Source organism: Condylura cristata, unplaced genomic scaffold (assembly GCF_000260355.1).
Source record: "Condylura cristata isolate star-nosed mole 26May11 unplaced genomic scaffold, ConCri1.0 scaffold00019, whole genome shotgun sequence".
NCBI lineage: Eukaryota > Metazoa > Chordata > Mammalia > Eulipotyphla > Talpidae > Condylura > Condylura cristata.
Window position 1 is genome coordinate 6,881,826 of NW_004567120.1, and position 21,929 is coordinate 6,903,754.

The following is a 21,929-nucleotide window of genomic DNA, read 5'->3' on the forward strand; positions in this document are numbered from 1 at the left end:
GGGGGGGTGGGCCTTTTTGGTTAACTTCTTGCAATTCATCCTCGAGACTAAGTCCAGTTGGATTAATTTAGAATGATTATTATAAGATGTGACCTAAGGTGGATACGTTGGGATGACAGTGTTATTATTCCATTCCCACTGCGTATTTTGTAATGGTTTGTATGCCATGTGGTAGTGTAGTTTACACTGCTTTATAGTAGAAATGGAAGAAGTTCTTTGGCTTCTGTCTTCATTAGTTTTTTCTTTTTTATGTTGCAAAAAGGGATGAAGCACAGCTTTTTAATTTAAGTTAAAAAAAAATTAAGGACTTGTGTCACTGCAACAAATGTTTACCACTCTGCACTTGCTTCTTCTCCTATTTTTGTCTGAGGTTAAAGTTTAAGGAAGTTTGAATGTACTTTACCCTTTAGACAAAAATTGAAATAATTTTCTAAAGCAAACGAATTTTTTAAGTCATGTCACCAATTCTATAGTATCTGAGTTTAAGATGTAAAAGCTAGCAGAATAAGCATCACTTATTAACAACATGGTCTTGTAGAAATATAGTTGAAGGTAACATTAAGGAAAAAATGGAGTATTTTCTTAGGAGAGATTTCTACTGACAACAATAGAATAAGTATATTGTAAAATGATTTATGATTAATAGGAAGTTCAGAGGGGGTAGATGTAAAAAAGAATAAGAATTATTTAAGGATGAGTTCTCTCAGACTGTGTAGAGGTAAGGCTCATAAAGGAGTCTCAATAATAAACATATTATAAAAGAATTTCACACTAATGTGTCTTTGTCTTCTGACAGAAAAGCACATTTACAAGCAATTTATTTATAAAGTTTATCTTCACCCTTTTGTTCTTTCATCTTTTTCCAGAGTTTAACAGGCAATACAAAGGGTTTTCCTTTAGTGTATGTTTTTATGAAGTTTAGACTGCCTTAACATTTTTTTAGCAATGTGCTCTGATGTATATAATGCATCTTATTGAAAAACATGGATGTGGAATTTTCCTGGATATTTTTTATTCAGTGACGAATAAGAGTAAGAACAATTGTTATCAATCTAATAATTTCCCGAGCCAGCAAGGGCATACTTCATGTACCATTATTAATCCATCCCATTAAATTTCCTTTAGGTCACTTAAAGCATCTGTTTTTGGTTTTCAAAACCTTCCCAATACTAATATTTTATTATTTTTATTACTTATGTGTATTGCATCAATCATATTTCAAGAACATAAACAATTCTGTCATCATTTTTTTGATGCCACTATTTGTTTATTAAAAATATGCCCTAGACCTTCGAGTTCTTAAGTTCATAATTTTAAAATAATGAAATAAGACCAGGGTAAACATGGATAAAATCCAAGAATGTTAGAAAGAGATAGAATCCTTTGGGCAAGTACAAAACAAATTATTGTCAGGTAAAAAAGTGATCTTTTATATAAGAATGCATATATTGGGCCCTCCCTGGTGGCGCAGCGGGTTAAAGCACAGCACTAAGAAGCTAACGCCACTTCCGCATGAGTTCGATTCCCGCCTGCCCGGGAGGAGATCCACATGGCGAGGCAGACCTCCCCTGACCCGCCAGCTGCTCACTTCAGCAGTGTACCTCATCGATCTGCCTGTTCTGCTCCCCTCTCTGTCTCTGGTGAATCCTCTCACCCTCCACATCTATGGCCTGTATCCCAGTTCCATATGAATAAATCTTTAAAAAAAAAGAATGCATATATTTACTTTTAAGTAATTACAGATGATTACTTTGTGTTTTAAAACCTCAAGAAATAACACACACTGAAACAAATAAAAAAGCACTTAAAAATCACAACTAACAGGGCTCTCCCTGGTGGTAAAACTGGTTGGGATGCAGCACTGCAAGCTGTCCCAACAGCCTCAGTCTGAGTTCGATCCCCACCTGGAGGTGATCCACATGGCCTGGCAGGCCACTCCTGACCCGCCTACTGCTCCCCTCAGCAGTGTATTTCATCAGTCGGCCTGTTCTGCTCCCCACTCTGCCTCAGGTGAAGCCTCTCACTGCACCTGCACCTCTGGCCTGTACCCCAGTTCTGTATGCATAAATAAATAAATCTTTTTTTAAAAAAATAACAACGAACAAAATTGTGATAAATTTTAAAGGAAAGATAAAAATTCATTGGCAGAATCCCCATGCTTATTGCTGCTTTATTTACAATAGGAAAAACATGGAATCAACCCAAATGCCCAAAAGTAGATGACTGGACTAAAAAGATGTAGTACGGGCCCTCCCTGGTGGCGCAACGTGTTAAAGCACAGCACTGAGAATCTAAAGCCGCTTCCGCATGAGTTCGATTCCCGCCTGCCCCGGAGGTGACCACATGGTGTGGCAGACTTCTCTTGACCCGCCCGCTGCTCCCCTCAGCAGTGTACTTCGTTGATCTGCCTGTTCTGTTCCCCACTCTGTCTCTGGTGAAGCCTCTCACCGCCCCTGGGCCTCTGGCCTGTACCCCAGTTCTGTATGCACAATGAATAAATCTTTAAAAAAAAAAAATGATGTGGTACATATACACAATGGAATATTACTCAGCAATCAAAAAAGATAAACTCATTCCTTTTGCAGCAACATGGATGGAACTGGAAGAGATCATGCTTAGTGAAATAAGCCAGAAAGAAAAAAAAAAATACCAGATGGTTAACTCATAGCAGGAGCATAAAGAGGGGGAGGAATAATAATAAACATCTATAAACCAGAGACATTTTATGGGAGTGGAGTGGGGTATGGGGTAAAAAATGGGGGAGGGGGAGTGCACTGGACTATGGTGATGATCTGGTGATGGGAAGCCAACGTGGATTACAACTGAGATGGAAAAAGGCACAAATGGGCCCTCCCTGGTGGCGCAGCAGGTTAGGACGCAGCACTGCAAGCTGGCTGCAGCCGCCTCAGTGCCTGTTCCATCCCCCAGCCTAGAGGAGATCCACATGGCCCAGCATCCTGACCCGCCCACTGCTCCCCTCAGCAGTTTACTTCGTAGATCTGCCTGTTCTGCTCCCCAAGCTCTGTCTCTGTCAAAGCCTCTCACCGCCCCTGCACCTCTGGCCTGTACCCAGTTCTGTATGAATAAATAAATAAATCATTTTTAAAAGAAAAAGGCACAAAATGATGTAAACATAAACTATTATATTATTTTCAAAAATTCATTGGCTGAAACCATTAATGATAAAATCCAGATAATACCTTGTGTCTCCCAACACAGTTTTTGCTACTTGTATAGGCAGAATGCCAGGTAGGATGGTCATAAGCCTACTCAAGAATGTCACTTAATGCTTTCTACAACATGTAAGTTGGAAATGTTATAAGCATGTTTAGAGCATCTTTCTTATTTAGACTTTGACCTCTTTTTCATTTTTCAATAATGTTTGATTATTTTATGACAATTCTTATTAGCTCGATAATACTGATGAATTTTGAAAGATTTATGTTTGCATTCTTTTGTATGAAAAAGGCAGATGTGACAGTGTTTTGTACTAAATGGCCTAAATGTTGTCTAAGTGTTGCAAACTGAAATTTCTCATTATACTCATGTCTAACAAATTATTGCTTTTTATGGAATACCTGTTTATGTTATATAACAGAGAGGTTTCAAATCATAACCCAGACTGGAGACTGGTAACTATCTTGGCTCAGCATATGATATAATACAAATTAGTAGTATTATTGTTCACCATTTCTTTGAAAATGTTAATACTTTTTTATCTTAAGAATAGCTTAAAGAATTCTAAAGTATTGTACTTAGCTTTTGAAAACATAGTATTGAAATCAGTGATAATTTAGATAATATATAGCAAAAAGTAAAAATAACCTTGGTAAATGTCACTATAAATTTAATATAAGTCCTTATAGAAAGATTGTAAAATAAACCTTAACATAAATTTACATTGTTTTACCCTTAGAGGAGGATATCTTTTTCCTGATTTTTACCATTTTGGCATTAATTTTAAATACAATGCTTGTGAGAACCTTCAAAACTATTAATAATAATACAAGTAATAAATTAGACAATGAATAAGGAAAACATTTGGTTAAAAAAAATTTCTTAATCACATAAGTATTATTTACAATTACTAGATAAAACACAGTTACTATAATTTATTTGTAGATGTAATTGTTTAATTATTTCATTCCACATGCATGTATTATCATAATATGTAATAGATGCAATTATTAAATATAAATGATCATTATTATTTTAAAACACTGAAAATCCTATTAAAATAAAAAGAGATGTTGCTTTGTCAATCCTTTTCCCCTTCCCTACACCACCCTATATTACCAGTGTATTTTTAAGAATCTATGATTTTTTCTTGTTGATTTTTGCCAGTTTGTTTTCTTTAGTTATTTATACCCACAAAATGAGTAAAACCACCTGGTAATTGTTCACTTTCTGACTTATTTACCTTAGCACACCCATATGGATCCATCATTTTGTCCCAAAAGACATTTTCCTCCATTTTAATATCTAGGAGCTTTCAACTAAGTATTTGTTTAACCATTTATCCAGTTATCTGTCAATGGAAATTTCCACGATTTGGCTACTGTGAATAGTGTTACTGTGAACAGAAGAATGCATTAATGTTTTCATATTTTTGATAAACACCTGCAAATGATATGGGTGAGTCATATGATATTTCCATTTTTATTTTTTTAGGAATCTCCAAACAATTTTCCATAGAGAGTATAGCAAATTACATCCCCATCAAGAGTGGATGATTGTTCCTTTTCCTCCATATCCTAGCCAAGATTTATTGTTTCTAGTCTTTTTGATTTAGGCCATTCACACAAAGATGAAGTCATAGCTCACTGTGGTTTTCAATGGTATTTCTCTTTTAAGTGATGTTGAGCATTTTCTCATCTGCTTGTAAGCCATCTATGTATGTCTTTATTTTAAAAGGGACTTTTTAGGTCATTGGCTCACTTTTTAAATATACCTGCTGTGTCTTGGTTATTAAGTTGAGTGAATCCTTTATGTATTTTGGAAATTAACTTCTTTTAAAATATTTGACATGCAAGTATCTTCACCCATTCACTAGGTTGCCTTTTTACTTTTGTGATGATTTCTCGTGACGTACAAAATCTTTTTGGTTTGATGTAATTCTTTTTCCTTTCGTCTCCTATGCCTTTGTATTTGATCCCCAAATACATTTATGTGGCTGATATCCAGCAGGTTATTTTCTTTTATTCATTGTATCATTTCAGGTCTTATATCCATGTATCTAATCATGTTGAATTATTTTATGTATAAAATAATTATCTGCATTCATCTTTTTGCATGTGAATGTCCAAATTTCCCAACACTATCGTTTAAAAGGCTTTCCTTTCCCATTGGATTGTCATTAATACCCCTTTATTCAAGGTTAACTGCACATATATATGAGCTCATTTCTGGTCTTTCTATTATATTCCAGTATTCTTTGTTTTAGATTGGTCACAGTTCTATGCTAATTTGATTAGTTTTTTTAAATGTATTTATTACATCATCCTTCATTTTTGTGCAATGTACGATTTCCTCCTAAAATTCCCACCACCCATGCACCTGTGCACCATCACCATAGTCCCTTGTGCTCTTCCCACTCCTGTCCTGTTTACTGTACAGTGCAGTCAGTATACGGTATAGGAAATGTCGTTCCTTCCTGTTTTTTCCTCATTCACTCAAGAATTGCTGCGGCTATTTGGGAAATTTTTGTGGTTCCATACAAATTTTATAATTGTCATGTTTCTTTAAGGAATGTCATTAGGATTTTGCTAGATATTACACTGATTTTGTACATTGTTTTAGGTTTATGGTCTTTTTATTGTTACAATATATGAAAGTGCAATATTTTTCCATTTCTTTGTGCTTTCTTTTCATTTTCTTTGACAATGTCTTATAGTTTTTGGTATATATAGATCTTTCACATTATTTGTTTAGGTTATTTATAAGTATCTGATCCTTTTGTTAAAATTGTAATTAGGGGTGTTATCTTAAATTCTCTTTATTCTATTTCATTGTCTGTATATAGTACTACAACAGATATTTTGTGTATTGATTTTCTATCCTGCCAATTTACAATATTCATTTATTATTTGTTGAAATTTTTGGTAGTATTTTCAACTTTCTATGCACATTTTTCTATCATCTGCAAATAGCTAAGATTTCACTTCACATCTTTTTTCCAAATTTGGATTTTTTTGATGTCTTTTTCTTGCCTAAATTCTCTGGCATGGAGTTCTTATACTATTCTGATTGGTAACAGTGAAAGGAAACATCTTTATTTTGTTCCTCATCAGTGGGGAAACGTTTTCAGCTTTTCAACATTAGGTATGATGTTGGCTCTGAGTTAGTTATATATGACTTTTTTTTTTAATTATTACAAAAGTTTATTTTTACATCATTTTGCACATTTTTTTCCATCTCGATTGTAATCCCCGCGGGTTTCCCATCAATATACGACTTTTATTATGTAGTGATATGTTCCTTTATTCCCATTTTACTGAGAGATTTTAAATAGGTGCTGAATCTTGACATTGAATTTTTAGTGTTTATTTAAATTATGATGTGATCATTGCTTTTCTCTGTGTTAATGAGGTGAATGGCATTGATTGATTTTTGTATGTTGAACCAAACTTGCATCCCTGGAATGAATCCACTTTGTCATAGTGAATGATTATCTTTATATATTTCTGGATACAATTTGCCAAAATTGTGCTAAGGATATTTATGTTTACCAGAAACATCACTTCATAGTTTTATTTTATTGTGCAGTCCATGTTTGGTTTTGTGGCTCAGGTACTCTCAGCTTCTTAAAATGTGCTTATGCCCCCCCCCCCCGGTGGCACAACTTGTTAGGACACAGCACTGCAAGCTGGCCACAGAAGCTTCAGTTTGAGTTCAATCCCCCGCCTTGGAGGTGAACCACATGGCGCAACAGACCTCTCCTGACCTGCCTGCTGCTCCCCTCAGCAGTGTACTTCGTTGATCTGCCTGTTCTGCTCCCCACTCTGTCTCTGGTGAAGCCTTTCACTGCCCCTGTACCTCTAGCTTGTACCCCAGTTCTGTATGAATACATAAATGAATCTTTAAAAAAAAGTTTAAAAAATCAAATTGTAAATATTCTTTTTAAAAAATGTGTTTATGAACTTTCCCCATCTTTCTTTCTTTCATTTACATTTTTTATCAAGATAACATTGGTTTAATTTTATTGACAGTATTTTGAAAATATGTAATCTCCCTTTCATGTGTTGTTACCATAGAGTACCTACCACCAAATCACCCACAGTCCACTAACACATTCCATTATGAATCATTCTCAGCTCCTTCTTGTCCCCCCATCACAACTCCTCCTTTTGATGTTGCAGTTGTATAGTAAGATTTCAAAAGTTAGTTTTTGAATAAGATTTCATCTGATACTTTGGTTTGTTTCTCAATTTGTCCTTCTTCTGACTTATGTTATTTAGCACATTCTCTTCCAGATCCATCTATGTTGCCACAATGGGCATGAGTTTATCATTTTTGATGACCAAATAGTATTTCATCTACTTTGAGTGTTTGTGTTTTTTCCATATCTTGTCTGTTGTAAATAGTGCTACAATCGACATGAGAGTGTGGTTTTCTTATGAAAATAGTGTTTATGTATTTGGGTAGATACTTAGGAGTGGAATTGCTGAATATCATATGGCAGGTCCATTTTCAGTTTTTTGAGAAATATACAGGAAGTTTTCCATAAGGACTAGACTGGTCTATTTTCCTACTAACTGTATAAGAAGGTAATGTTTTCTCCACACCCTCACCAGCACTTGTTTATGTTCCTTTTTTTTAAAGATTTATTTATTCATTCATATAGAACAGGGGTACAGGCCAGAGGTGCAGGGGCAGTGAGAGGATTCACCAGAGAGAGTGGGGACCAGAGCAGGCTGAATGATGGCTGTGTGGATTTGTCTCTAGAAATAAAGAAAACAAAAGAGAATATAAACAAACTGGGACTATATAAAACTTAAAAACTTATGCACAACAAATGGAGCTGTAATGAAAGTGAAAAGCCAACTGAATGAAGGACTATATTTGTACATACATCTGACAAGATTGTGATATCAAGAATCTACGAAAAATTCACAAACTCAACTAAAAGCAAACTAATAACGTGATCAAAAATGAACAGAAAAGATAGACACTTCTATATAGAAGATATACAGATGGTCAATAAGCACATGAAAAAATATGCTCACTGCTGAGGGGAGCAGTGAGCGTGTCAGGAGTGGTCTGCCACACCATATGGGTCACCTCCAGGGCAGGGGATCGAACTCATGCTGAAGTGGCTTTAGCTTCTTAGTGCTGTGCTTTAAACCACTACACCACCAGGGGGAGCCCTGTTCTTAATATATGCAGTTCCCGCTGGTGTGAAATGGTATCTCACTGTGGCTCTGATTTGCATTTCCCTGACCAATAAGTGATATGAATATTTTTTCATGTGCTTATTGACCATCTGTATATCTTCTATATAGAAGTGTCTATCTTTTCTGTTCATTTTTGATCACGTTATTAGTTTGCTTTTAGTTGAGTTTGTGAATTTTTCGTAGATTCTTGATATCACAATCTTGTCAGATGTATGTACAAATATAGTCCTTCATTCAGTTGGCTTTTCACTTTCATTACAGCTCCATTTGTTGTGCATAAGTTTTTAAGTTTTATATAGTCCCAGTTTGTTTATATTCTCTTTTGTTTTCTTTATTTCTAGAGACAAATCCACACAGCCATCACTGAAGCTTATGTTGTGAAGTGTTTTGCATGCTATTCTTTATGTGTTTTATGTTTCAGGTTTTACATCCAAGTCTTTTTTTTCCCCGCCATTCAGGGATGATATAGCTATGGGGTTTTTTTATATGATATGAGATAGTGATTTAAATTCATCCTTTTGCATGTGGCACCACTTATTGAAGGTGTTTTCCTTTTTCCAGTACATATTTCTGGCTCCTTTGTCATCTGTTAACTATATGTGTTGGTATGGTTTTATTGCTCTTCTCTCAATTTATGTGTCCACTTCTGTTACAGTTCCATGATATTTAGTTGTTATGGCTTTTTAGTACAGCTTCAGGTCTAAAAGTGATACCACACTTGTCTGTCAGGATTGTTATGGCTATTTGGAATCTTTTGTGGCTCCATATGAATTTCAGTAAATTTTGTTCTATTGATTTGAAGAATGTCATTGAAATGTTGGTGTGGATTGCATTGAGTCTGTATTTTGCTGTGAATAAGATGGCTATATTGACAATTAGTTTCTTCCCATTCATCCGAAGGAAATAACTTTTCATTTCTTTGTGTCTAATTCATTTTCTTTTAGCAAAGTCATAGTTTTACTTGTAAGTTCACATCTCATCTCCTTTGTTAGGTTTACTGTTGTGTTTTTTTTTTTTTTTTTGGTAGGGTGATTGTAAATGGAATCATTCTCATAATTTCTTCTTCTAGCTCATTATTTTCATAATGATATGTAACTGAATATAAATTGAGTTTGTAACTTGCCACTTTGCTGAACTGATTTATTGTTTTAATTGCTTTTTCAGTGGAGTTTTAAGGATTCTCTTTGTATATTATCATGTTGTATAAAAATGATAGTCTTACTTCTTTTGAAATTTGTATTTCCTTTTTATCTTTCTCTTGTTTCATTCTAACTGCTATTTACAAATGTATGCTAAATAGCAGTGGTGAGAATGGGCGTCCTTGTTTTCTGCATTTCTTAGTGCTAAATCTTTCAGTTCTCCAACATTGAAAATGTTAGCTGTGGGTTTGTCATATATGGTGTTTATTATGTTAAGATATACTCATTTATTCCTAGTTTTTTTGAGGTTTTGATCGTAAATGGATGTTGAATATTAGCTAATGTGCTTTCAGTATCTATTGATAAAAACATAAAAGTTGGTCAACACACATAAGAAATATTCATTATCACTTATCATTAGTGAAATTAAAATCAAAATTACAATGATATCTGCAAATAATTCATACTACACAACAACAACAACACACAAAAAGACCCAAATCAAAAAGTGAGCAGAAGACATAGATATTCTCAATTAGGTTGGAAGCAACCTAAATCCTCATTGACAGAGCAAGGAATTAAGATGTGCTGTATATGTACATTACAGAATACTATTCAATTATTAAAAATAAAAGGTGAACTCTTGCCATTTCTGACAACATGCGTGGAACTATAGGGAATTATTCCATTTAAAATGAGTGGGAATAATAATGGCAAATATCAGATAATTTCACTCATGCAAAATATAGAGAAAACTATCATAAAAGGACTGACAAAGCTAACCCAAAACAAATCTTAGAAATATGGCTGCAGAATTGAGGCTACTAGAGCTTGGGATGAGGGTCAAAAGATGGAAGAAATCTAATGGCCTAGGTTTAATGCCTGTGGTTTTGTTGATGAAGGGGATGGTATGGTAACATACATCTGAGGAGGTATGTGTGAACCTATTCCCCATAATAATGTACAGTGCTTTAAACTAATGTTACTTCAGTAAAGAAAAAAAAACATAAGAATATTCTCATTGTCACTAAATTATGAACTCAAAAATTGTTAAGATGATAAATTCTGATAGTATGTTTTACAAAACTGAAAAGTGAATCATAAAATTTAGAGTTATAATATTTATTTTATTTAGTGTCTAGGTCAGATTAAATAGATATATAATCAGTGAATATGGTGTTTGTGTATTTTCCCTGTATGAGACATATGTTCAGTAAACAGAAAGATTTGTCTGAGACTTTCTGCCAAGTACATGATACTTCTACCCTATTTCAAGGCGTAGTAACAGAAAATGTGTTGCTTGCACTGTTATATGTGCTACATAAAACCCTAAATAGACTGAATTGTAAATATGTAGCAAATGCATAAATTCACATTCTACGGATTCCTTATAAATTAATACAATCCACATCAAGGGCACCCACCATAAACAGATACATAGACCAAAATATATATAAAGTTGTTATATGTGTTTTATTTACTCTCATGCTTTTTTAATTCAACAGTGAGTTAGTTCATGAGACAAGTAATGTTAAGCTTTTTCATAAAATTATTCTTATTTTTCTAAAAAATACCTTACAAATTATAGCTATAACCTTGTTTGAATATATATATAACAACTTTATAGATTAAATACTAATTTTTTATTTAAATGTTGAAGATAAGATAATGTGGTTTATTAACAAATTAGCAAGAACCCATTCAACTTTATAAGCTGATTAAGCTTTTCCCACTTTGGTCACTTTCTCAGTTTAGGAAGTACAATCTAATCAACACAACTTAAACTTTGCTTGATAGTTATTTTTATCAAACTACCTTCAGGATTATTATTCCGAGCATAAGTTGCATAAGTAATCATGACTCAGGATAAAGTACTTGGAAAGTGAGAAAAAGAATTGTTGCTGAATGGAAAAAAAATTACTACAGAAATGCCATTTATACTCTTCAAGACAAACTGTTACTCTTCAAGACAAACTGTTTTCTTGATTTTTTTTTCTCTTTGTCTAGGTAATAAAGTCTTTGCAATATTTTGTTCAGTCATCCCAAATCCCATTCAAGAGAGCAGCAAATTTACTTTTACAGTGAAGTACAAACAACTCATACAGCTGAAACTTAATTGGGAAGACTGAAACATGTGTCTGTGACAAGGTTGCAAATATAAATCTCGATTCTCTTCTTCCACTCGTGCTGACACGTTACTATGAACTGTAACTAACAACGTGTGATAGAATGCACTTCAAATGCCAGTTGTCCTTGAATCTTTCCTCATGCAAAATGTTTTCAGATTTAGAAATACTCAGCTATGCTTCAACCAACTGCTTTAGGAATCTGACTGGAAATGTCTAATGGATTTTAATATATGAATCAGATTCACGGACTACAAATGTACTTTTTATATATAATACAATAACAAAAAAATGTTCTATATTTGATTTTTATTCTAGCGTCTTCTCACTCTTAATATTCAACAAATTTTTAAAATTTAAAGATGCTCTTTTTTACCCCTATAAACTTTTGCTTAGCAAAGGGAACTCCATTCAAATTTATTTTACAGCTGTTCAAAATTTCTAATTTTTGATGTAATAAAAAGATCACTAGTCTAGAATGATTATATTGCAATGACCCCAATCTTATTTTATGTGTAGGCAGGAATTATTTTAACACTTTATTCATAATCTTAAAGAAAATATATACACATTAATTGGAATAGGGACGCTTAATATATTTACATAAACCAATGAAATGTTGGTTTGATTCAATATTAGTCAGATTCAGTCTTTACTGCCCTCCTAGTCCAGTGCTAAATGATCACTGGGTCAAATAAAACACAGGACTCTGTTGTGTTTGGTCCTTATTTCATCCAACTCCAACATAATGGTCAGAATTAGATAATATGGGATTTATTCTCTTTGATTTATGATGTTATTTTAATGCAATATTTCTAAATGAGAAAAACACAGTCCCGAGTTAATTAACCATAGAAGAAAAGATCATAGATGTGCCTAAAACTTAAATCATCTCTCTCTCTCTCTCTCTCTCTCTCTCCCTCTCTCTCCCCCTCTCTTTCCCTCTCTCTCTCTATCATCTTGGCGCTGAGCAAGTTCCGGGTTTCCTCTTCCTCGCGCCCCGCCCGCCCGCACGCCCTACCGCAGCTACATCCTTTTCCTCCCTGGGTCTGTCTGTCCTGCACAGAGTAATCCCCGTCCATCTGTCCGCTCTCTGCCCGTCTGCAGCGCATCTGCCCGTCTCTTCTGACTCCGCCCCGCATCTGTCCGGAACCACCTCGCGTCAGAGCTGGCCCAGTGCGCGTCTGCCACTCAGTCCCTCCGGACCTGCGGCGAATCTCAGGCTGCCGAAATCACCGCGCGTCATTCGGTCCGTACCCAGTGGGCATCTTGGGTATCTGGGCGGTCTCGGGGCCCCGCGCATGTGTCTGTCTGTCTGTCTTTCTGTGCGATCTGCCGCCTCAGCCTGCCTGCGGGCCCCAACACACCAAGTCCCGTCTGCCCTTTAGCTGACGCTGAGTTTGTGTGCCGGCCTTACTCTGCTGCGAGCCCTCCTGAGACCGGCCCGGCAGCCGGCGGAGGAATACACGTTCCGTTCCGTCGGAGCCTTCGTGGTATCATTTTAAGTCAGCAGGAGCTGAAGGCCTGTATTTGTGCAGAAAACCGGTCTCAAGGCCTCTGTCGGCAATGCTAGACCTGGGAAGCCAGTCAGCTGCTTCATGATTTCTTACAATTGCACGGGGAAAAGGAAATTTCTTTCCTACAACTGGCTTTGCAACTGATGTTAAATCTGAATGGGTGGAAATTACAAATCCCCTTAGGGAGAAAGATTCGCTTTGGGGTGCTTTTTTTTTTTTTCTAATGCGTTTATTCTGAGCTTGCTGACAGCTGTTTCTAAACTTCATTTTTTCAGCCTCAACGGTGATTCTGAGTCTGCTTTTAGCTTCCCTGGCCTTGGCTTTTTCTGCTCCTGAACAGCTGCTTGGCCCATATCTTAGAGAAAGCAGTCTTTTTTTTTTCTCTCCCAAGAGAGGTTCTTTTCTGTGTTCAGAGAAATGGGGAGTGGGGAGCCTAATCCTGCTGGCAAGAAGAAGAAGTATCTCAAGGCTGCCCTTTACGTGGGTGACTTAGACCCAGATGTCACTGAGGACATGCTGTATAAGAAGTTCAGGCCTGCTGGCCCTCTGCGCTTCACCCGAATCTGCCGTGACCCAGTGACCCGCAACCCCCTGGGCTATGGCTACGTTAACTTCCGCTTTCCTGCAGATGCTGAGTGGGCCCTGAACACTATGAACTTTGATTTGATTAATGGGAAACCATTCCGCCTTATGTGGTCTCAGCCAGATGACCGTTTAAGAAAGTCTGGAGTTGGAAACATATTCATCAAAAACCTAGATAAGTCCATAGACAACAGAGCCCTTTTTTATTTATTTTCTGCTTTTGGTAACATTCTTTCCTGCAAAGTCGTATGCGATGACAATGGCTCAAAAGGTTATGCTTACGTGCACTTTGACAGCCTGGCCGCTGCCAATAGGGCCATCTGGCACATGAATGGAGTGCGACTCAACAACCGCCAAGTGTATGTTGGCCGATTCAAATTTCCAGAAGAGAGGGCAGCTGAAGTCAGAACCAGGGACAGAGCAACTTTCACTAACGTTTTCGTTAAAAACTTTGGAGAAGACATGGACGATGAAAAACTGAAGGAAATTTTCAGTGAATATGGGCCAACTGAGAGTGTTAAGGTAGTGAGAGATGCCAATGGAAAATCCAAAGGGTTTGGATTTGTGAGGTATGAGACACATGAGGCTGCCCAAAAGGCTGTGCTAAACCTGCATGGGAAGGCCATGAATGGTAAAGTCCTGTATGTAGGGCGAGCACAAAAGAAAATTGAACGTTTGGCCGAGCTAAGGAAAAGATTTGAAAGACTGAGATTAAAAGAAAAAAGTCGGCCTCCTGGGGTGCCTATCTATATTAAGAATCTGGACGAGACCATTGATGATGAAAAGCTGAAGGACGAATTTTCTTCCTTTGGATCAATTAGCAGGGCCAAAGTGATGGTGGAAGTGGGGCAAGGCAAAGGGTTTGGTGTCGTCTGCTTCTCCTCTTTTGAAGAAGCAACCAAAGCAGTAGATGAGATGAATGGTCGCATAGTAGGCTCCAAGCCCCTGCATGTCACCCTGGGCCAGGCCAGGCGCAGGTGGTAAAAATAAGAATACGCAATTTATTTCAGCCTTAAGCTGGTGCCTACTTAGTTTGGGCTACTTTGTGATAAGAGATTATTTTATGCCCATTCACAGTTTTTTGGTTTGTTTTGGTTTTTTTGGTTTTTTTTTTTTTTTTGGAATGGAAAGGAATACTTTCTTCTGAAGAAAGTGAAACTAGAAAACCGTGTTCATTTTGGTGAAGAACATAATTTTTAATTGTGAAATTGTCATTTTTGTACTATTTTTTGATATGATATTCTTGGGAAAATGTGGAATAAATTTTATTCCTTCACATATTTTTTTTTCTTAAACCTGTCAAGGTGAGGTCATAGATTGAATATATTTACGTCCTTTCAGTAATAGTACTAAATTTAATTACTTCTATAAAAATAGTCTCAAAATGTTTCTTCTGAGTCTATCACAGTGAAAACTTCTAACTTGGTATCTGAAGCATCAATACAATGGGGAGAAATGTATGTGACACATTAACACTTGTGCATAATTTCAACTTAAATTATTATTTAAAGTGAATATTCTTTTAAAATGTGATCTTCCTGACTATTTATTAATGTTTTTTTTTTTCCTGTTAATATACTGTGTGCATATCTCAGACTGGATAATGGTTTTGACTAATGTTGGAAATTTTCTTTATAAACTTCACATCAAGAGAAGTAAACACATAGTTTTTTTCTCATAAGTACTTCAGAAAATTAACACTTTAGACACTGATATTTGAATTATGTGACATCTTAAAAATCTCTTCTGAAAGATTTGATATTTAAGGAGAGTTAACACTTTAGACACTGATATTTGAATTATGTGACATCTTAAAAATCTCTTCTGAAAGGTTTGATATTTAAGGAGAGTCTGAAGGGTACTATTGGCACTAATTTTACATAACTCCATGATACATATTTCTGGACCATATTAAACTAACTAGATGGATATCTGCACTGAAATGTCTTTTCAAATAATTTAAATATTTTACCTTCAGCCTTTACTGTCAAAATAATGGTATTGAAAAACTGCTTTGAAGAACATCTATTGAACTTGCCATTATACCTATTTTTTAAATCGGGCTAGAACTTGCCATTATATCTTTTTTTTAAATCCATAATATGAAAACTATTAATCCAGTATGATTCTCTTATGTCTGTCTGTTTGGAAGTTCTGACAAAATGTTATTTTCTATATTGCAGCTATATTATTTAGCCCATAATTTCTAGATTACAGATTTTCTGTATTTCATTTACAGGTCCCTCTCCTCCCCAACCATCTACTTTCTATCCATATTATAATTACCTTTATGTTTCCTTTGGAGTGCCTTTTTTTTTTTTTAAATATAAGCCAGTTCCAATTTATTTTGGAAGTTGAAAAATAAATAACTAATTGGTATAAGATTTAAATAATGCTTTGAAAATAGTATTCACTTACACCATAGATACAACCATAACTAAATGTGTTATCTCTATCCTCAGTTGTTTTTTTACCTTTTATAGAAACATTTGATTTAATTCATGATACAATATAAAGATATAATTTTGTTAACACTTTTGTTAGCTATTTCCCTTAAGATAATGAGAATAAGCTCTTTATACATAATTGTTTACTACAGATTTCACATATATTCATTATCAAATATTTTAAATGGAAATTGTTTTTTATTGAAATAGACATTATACATGTTCGTTGTAATGTACACAATGCAAAATTTATAAAGTGGTAAAATTCCCATAATTCAAAGATAACTGCTATTAAAATTTTCATTGTATGCATAGCCATCCATGCCTTCTGTCCATATAGACACACTGTTTTACAAACAAAAATGACAGTATATTGTATGTATTGTTATGGGTCATATTTTAATTTTAAAATAAAACAATCATCTTTTCATGTTAATAAATATCAATCGATATCATCATTTAATATAGTACAACATATTACATAGATTTGCTAAACTTACATAAGCAGTTCATTATTGAATACTATTTATATGTTTTCCATTTGTAAGCAATACTATGATGAACATCCTTGCTTAAAAAGAGCCCATTTTTCTTAGTGAGCTTGAGAAAAAACATGAATGACATGTAAATACTAAAATCTACTAGAAAAATTTAAATGCACATTAAACTGATATATGGATCAATATTTTGGAAAATGTTCAAGAAAACTTCATTTATAATGAAAAAAATGAAAGCTGAAACTAAGGTGAGATGACTTTCTATGTTTTGAAGACTACTTCTTTTATATCATTGTGATCATGAAAATTATGCAACATCAAATAAAACAATAGTTTTGATAATTATTTATAACATAAATTCTTTTTCCATCTCACTTATTACCAGTTTAAATTTAAATTTATATGCCTTAATTTTTAGTTTTAACCTAAAACCTTTACACACCTTATGATTTAATATAAACTTCTAACTATTTCTAGAAGATTAAAAAATTTCAAGCATAATACACTAATACATTTAGTGAAACCAAGTATTAAAACATTACTATTTTCAAAAGCTTAGACAATACAAAGAAGGAATTCTTAAAATATAAATGAGTACAGATAAAATACACATGGTAGAATCCTGCAAAAACAGACAAAATTGGTAAAATTGGGGAAAATTAAAAGAAAGATAATTTATATTTGAAAGCCTATAGCAGGATCATTACTTTTACTTTTCATTTTTAGCTTCAATTAATTGAATTTTGTGACTTACATTTTTATGATATTTTTTTCATTAAGGTAACTTTGATTTACAACACTATACATGATACCACGCCACACCCACCACAAAAGCACCCACTATCATCCACAATGAACACCTCATTCATTGCGCTCCCTCCTGCCTTTGCTTTCCACCATTCCTTCTCACACTTATAGCTTAGTTTTTACAGTCATATATCTAAGGTTTTTGATTATGTTTCGTCTTGATGCTTTGTTTCTCTATATTCCACTTATGAGCAGAACCACCCAGTATTTGTCCTCTTCCTTTTGACTTATTTCCTGAGCATGATACCTTCTAGCTCTATAAATTTTGTCACAAATGGAAAGAGTTCAGCTTTTCACAGTTGAGTTGCATTTGATTGTATTGTATGTGTGTATATATGTATATGTATGTATGTGTGTGTGTCTGTGTCCTTGGCCACTTAGGTGACTTGAATAACTTGGTTATTTAAAGAGTGCTGCAATGGACACAGGGATGCATATAATCCTTTACATTAGTGGTTTTGCTTTCTTCAGGAAGATACCCAGGAGCAAAAATAATGGTCGTATGGTAGATCTACATTAATATTTTGAGACATCTCCATACATTTTCCGTAAGAGCTGGACCAGTTATACATTTCCAACAACAGTGCACAAGGACTGCACATAATCCCTAGCATGTTGTTAGTGTACTTCTTGATATGGGCCTTTTTCCACAGGTTTGATGTAGTATCTCATTGTGGATTTGATTTTAATTTCCTTGATTCTAAGTGCTGATAAGCACTTTATCATGTGTCTGTTGTCCACTTATTTGTCTTCCTTGGTGAGGTATCTATTTAGATTTTTGTCGGCTTTTTCGTTTGGGTTATTAGCTTTATTTTGGTGAGTTATGTGATTTATTTGTAGATCTTTGGTATTAGCCCCTTTCAGATGTAGTCTGTGCAAGTGTTTTCCCATTCAGTAGGGTGTCTTTTTGTTTTAGTGATAGTTTATTTCACTGTTTAAAAGCTTTTTTTAGTTTGATGTAGTCCCATTTGTTTATTTTTGCTTTCCTTTATCTTGTCATAGGAGTCAAGTCCCAAAATATATCACTAATTCCAAGGTTTGGAGTATTTTGCTACTTTCTTCTGTATATTTTATGGTTTCAGATCCTATATCTAAATCTTTACTTTGCATTAATTTTTGTATACAAAGTGTTAGATTGTGATCTAGATTTATTTTGCTTCTGACTCTCTAGTTTCCCCAACATCACTTATTGAAAAGAATATCCATTCTCCAATGGCACCTTTGTCATAGATTAATTATCCATATAAATATGGGTTTTTTTTTCTAGAATCTCATTATAATCCATTGGGCCATGTGTCTTTTTATCCGGTAACATACTATTTTGACTCTTATAGCTTTGTAGGGTAGTTTAATATATGTGTCAATTTCTTTTTAGTGTCATAATTTTCATTGCAAAAGCCCTTCACTCCCTTTATTAAATTTACTTTTAAGTACTTAATACTTTATGATGTGATAGTAATGGGGATTGTTTTCTTGATTTCTTTTTCTTCTATTTCATATCTTTTTCACATGGGAGCTCAACTTATTGTTATATATTGACTTTGTAACCTGCCACTTTAATGAACTGATTTGTTTTTAACATTTTTTTGAGTCCTTAGGGTTTTCTCTGTACATTAGTATGTTGTGTGCAAATTGTGATTGAGTGATAGCTTTTCTTCTTCTTTCCCAATATGGAGTCACTTTCTCTTTCCTTATTGCTCTAGCTAAGACTTTCAATATTATGCTGACAGTAGTAGTGAAAGTGAACTTGCTGTTGTATATGAGGTCTTAGAGGAAAATCTTTCAGTTGAAATTGAGAATATGGTTTTGTCAAATATGACTATTATTATGTTTAGATCTATTCCTGCTTATTGAGGGTTTTTATCATAAATGAATGTTGAATCTTATCAATGCTAATGCTACATATAGTTTTTTTTTTTAGGACTGTTTTTCATTTATTTTTACTGAGACAACCTTGATTTGCAATGTTATATATGATTAAAAGGTAGTCGTCACAACTTTCAGGTTTGTTTCCACACCTGCTGCCAAAGCACCCATTGTCTTCTACCATTGTTTGTTGTGTCCCCTCCCCTCTCTGTTCTTCCCCAGTCTGGTAATCTCAATTGTACAGTCAGATTACTAGGGCTTATGTAATTTTGTTTTAGTTAATTATATTAGTCAATTCTCAGATGTTGATCCATCCTTTCTTTGCTTCCTGGAAATAAATCCCACTTAGACATTATATATGACCCTTTTAGCACATTTTTTAAAATTGTTTACTGAGATTATATTGACAATTCTTGCATCTCTGCATCAGGAATATTGGCATGCAGATTTTATTTTTGTGATATCCTTGCCTGATTTGGTAACTGGATAATGATGCCTCATAAAATGTATTTGAAATCATTCCCTCTTCCTTGGTCTCTGTAATAATTTGAGAAGGATAGTTTTAGTTTGGTTTTGATGGTTTGGGAAAACTTATTTGCAAAACTATGTGGTACTGGCTTTTACTTTGGGAAGATTTGATTACTACTTCAAATTTTTACTTGTAATTGGTCTGTTCAGGTTTTTCATTTCCTCCTTACTCAGTCTTGGAAGGTTTTATACCTCTAAGAAATGTTTATTTGTTTCAGGTTATTCAATATATTTCCACGTAGTCTTCTTGGTATCTTATAATGCTTTATTTCTGAGATATCTCTTGTAAGTATACCAGTTCCATCTCTGATTCTATTTATTACAGTTTTCTCTCTCTTTTTCTTTGTAAGTGCAGGTTTGTCTTTTGTTAATTTTTTTCCCAAAGAGTCAGTATTTGGTTGTCTTTTGGACTATCTTTTTTTAATTCTATTTCATTTATTTCTTCTCTATATTTCACTCTATTTTTTCTTTCTTCTATTGACTTATTGTGTTGCTTGTCCTTCCTTTTCTATTTCCTTAAGGTTAAAGATTACATTATTTAATCTTTTTCTTGTTTGTTGATATGAAACTCTACCAGTTTGTATCCAAAGACAAAACAACTGAGTACCTTAAGTCATAAAAAAAAAGATTTTAAAAAGTCAGTGTTTATTTTCTAGTACAAGATAATTACTAAAAAAAAATTGCAAAGTTCTAGTATTGATGGTCAGCTTAAGAACCAACCATTTAATACAAGGCCATTTTTTCTGTATTTTATTTAAGCTTTTCAAGGTAGTTACTTGTATACACTTCAAAAATGTGCAGGGAGAAGAAAAATAAGAACATTGTTTTGGGATTACAAACCAAAATATTTAAAGTTTGTTTGGGGAAGGTTTTTCCATATAGGAAATGTTACTCATATTGGTGCCTTTCTCATATCTATGGCTAAGGGGAGAGTGATTACTTTAACCCAGTGAAAAGAAGAATAAAATAATACATTATTGAAGTATAAATGTACATAACATTCTGGTGTACAATATGATACAATATTTGTCTGTGTTAAGAAATGATTACCACAATAAGTCTAGCATATATATCACATAAGCAGTTACAAGACCTAAAACCATAAACTATGTAGAAGAAAACATAAGGCAATACATTCCACAAGACTGGACTCAGTTATGAACCTTAGGACATCACCTACAGCAAAAGAACCTACAGTAAATGAACCAAAAGCAAAAAGTAAACAAATAAAAGCACATTAAACAAAAATTGTTTTTCAAAGCAATAAAAACTATTCTTAATATGAAAATACACCCTACTGAATGGGAGAAAATATCCGTACATTATACATCTGAAAAGAGGCTAATATTCTAGAACTAAACAGGATTGATAGGCATTAACAACAACACCAACACAAATAAAAGAAAAATGGGCAGAAAAATCTAAATAGACAATTCTCCAAAGAAGACATGCAGGTGGTCAATAGGCAGATGATAAAGAAATTCATCATCACTTATCATCAGAGAAATGAAAATCAAATCTAGAATAAGATATCATCTCACACCTGTGAGAATGGTCCATATCAGAAAGAATAGGAGCAACAAGTTTTGGTGAGCATGTGGAGATAAATGTATCCACAAAAACTGTTGGTGAGACTATATAATGGCCCATCTCTGTAGGAAACAGTATGAAGTCACAAAATATCAAAAATCCCAAAATGTCAAAAATAAATTAATTTTATGACTCAGCAATTCCCCTATATCCATATAAAAATATGAGAAAAAAACACTAATTTGAAGAGACATAGGCACTTCTATGTTCACGGCAACACTATTTACAATAGCCAACTTATTGAAACAACTGAAATCCCCAGGAGCAGATGAGTAGATTAAGATGTGGTCTATGCATACAATGGACTATTATGCAGTATGGAAAGCTATTCATCCATTTCTACTGACACTATCTTACACATGTGACCCATAATTGCCCTTTCCTGGGGAGATAGATAACTTTCCCATTCCCCATGTGTATTAATCTGTATTCTGATC

The 21,929-nt window shown here is 34.2% G+C and overlaps 1 protein-coding gene across 1 annotated transcript; it reads left to right on the top strand.

The window, feature by feature from the left end:
• Positions 1-12,632: 12,632 nt before the first annotated feature.
• Positions 12,633-16,070, top strand: PABPC5 (poly(A) binding protein, cytoplasmic 5). Its single transcript, XM_004685630.2, has 2 exons — positions 12,633-12,907; positions 13,451-16,070. Exon 2 carries the CDS (start codon positions 13,593-13,595, stop codon positions 14,739-14,741), a length of 1,149 nt encoding a protein of 382 aa, XP_004685687.1. The 5' UTR covers positions 12,633-12,907; positions 13,451-13,592; the 3' UTR covers positions 14,742-16,070.
• The last annotated feature ends 5,859 nt before the right edge of the window (positions 16,071-21,929 follow it).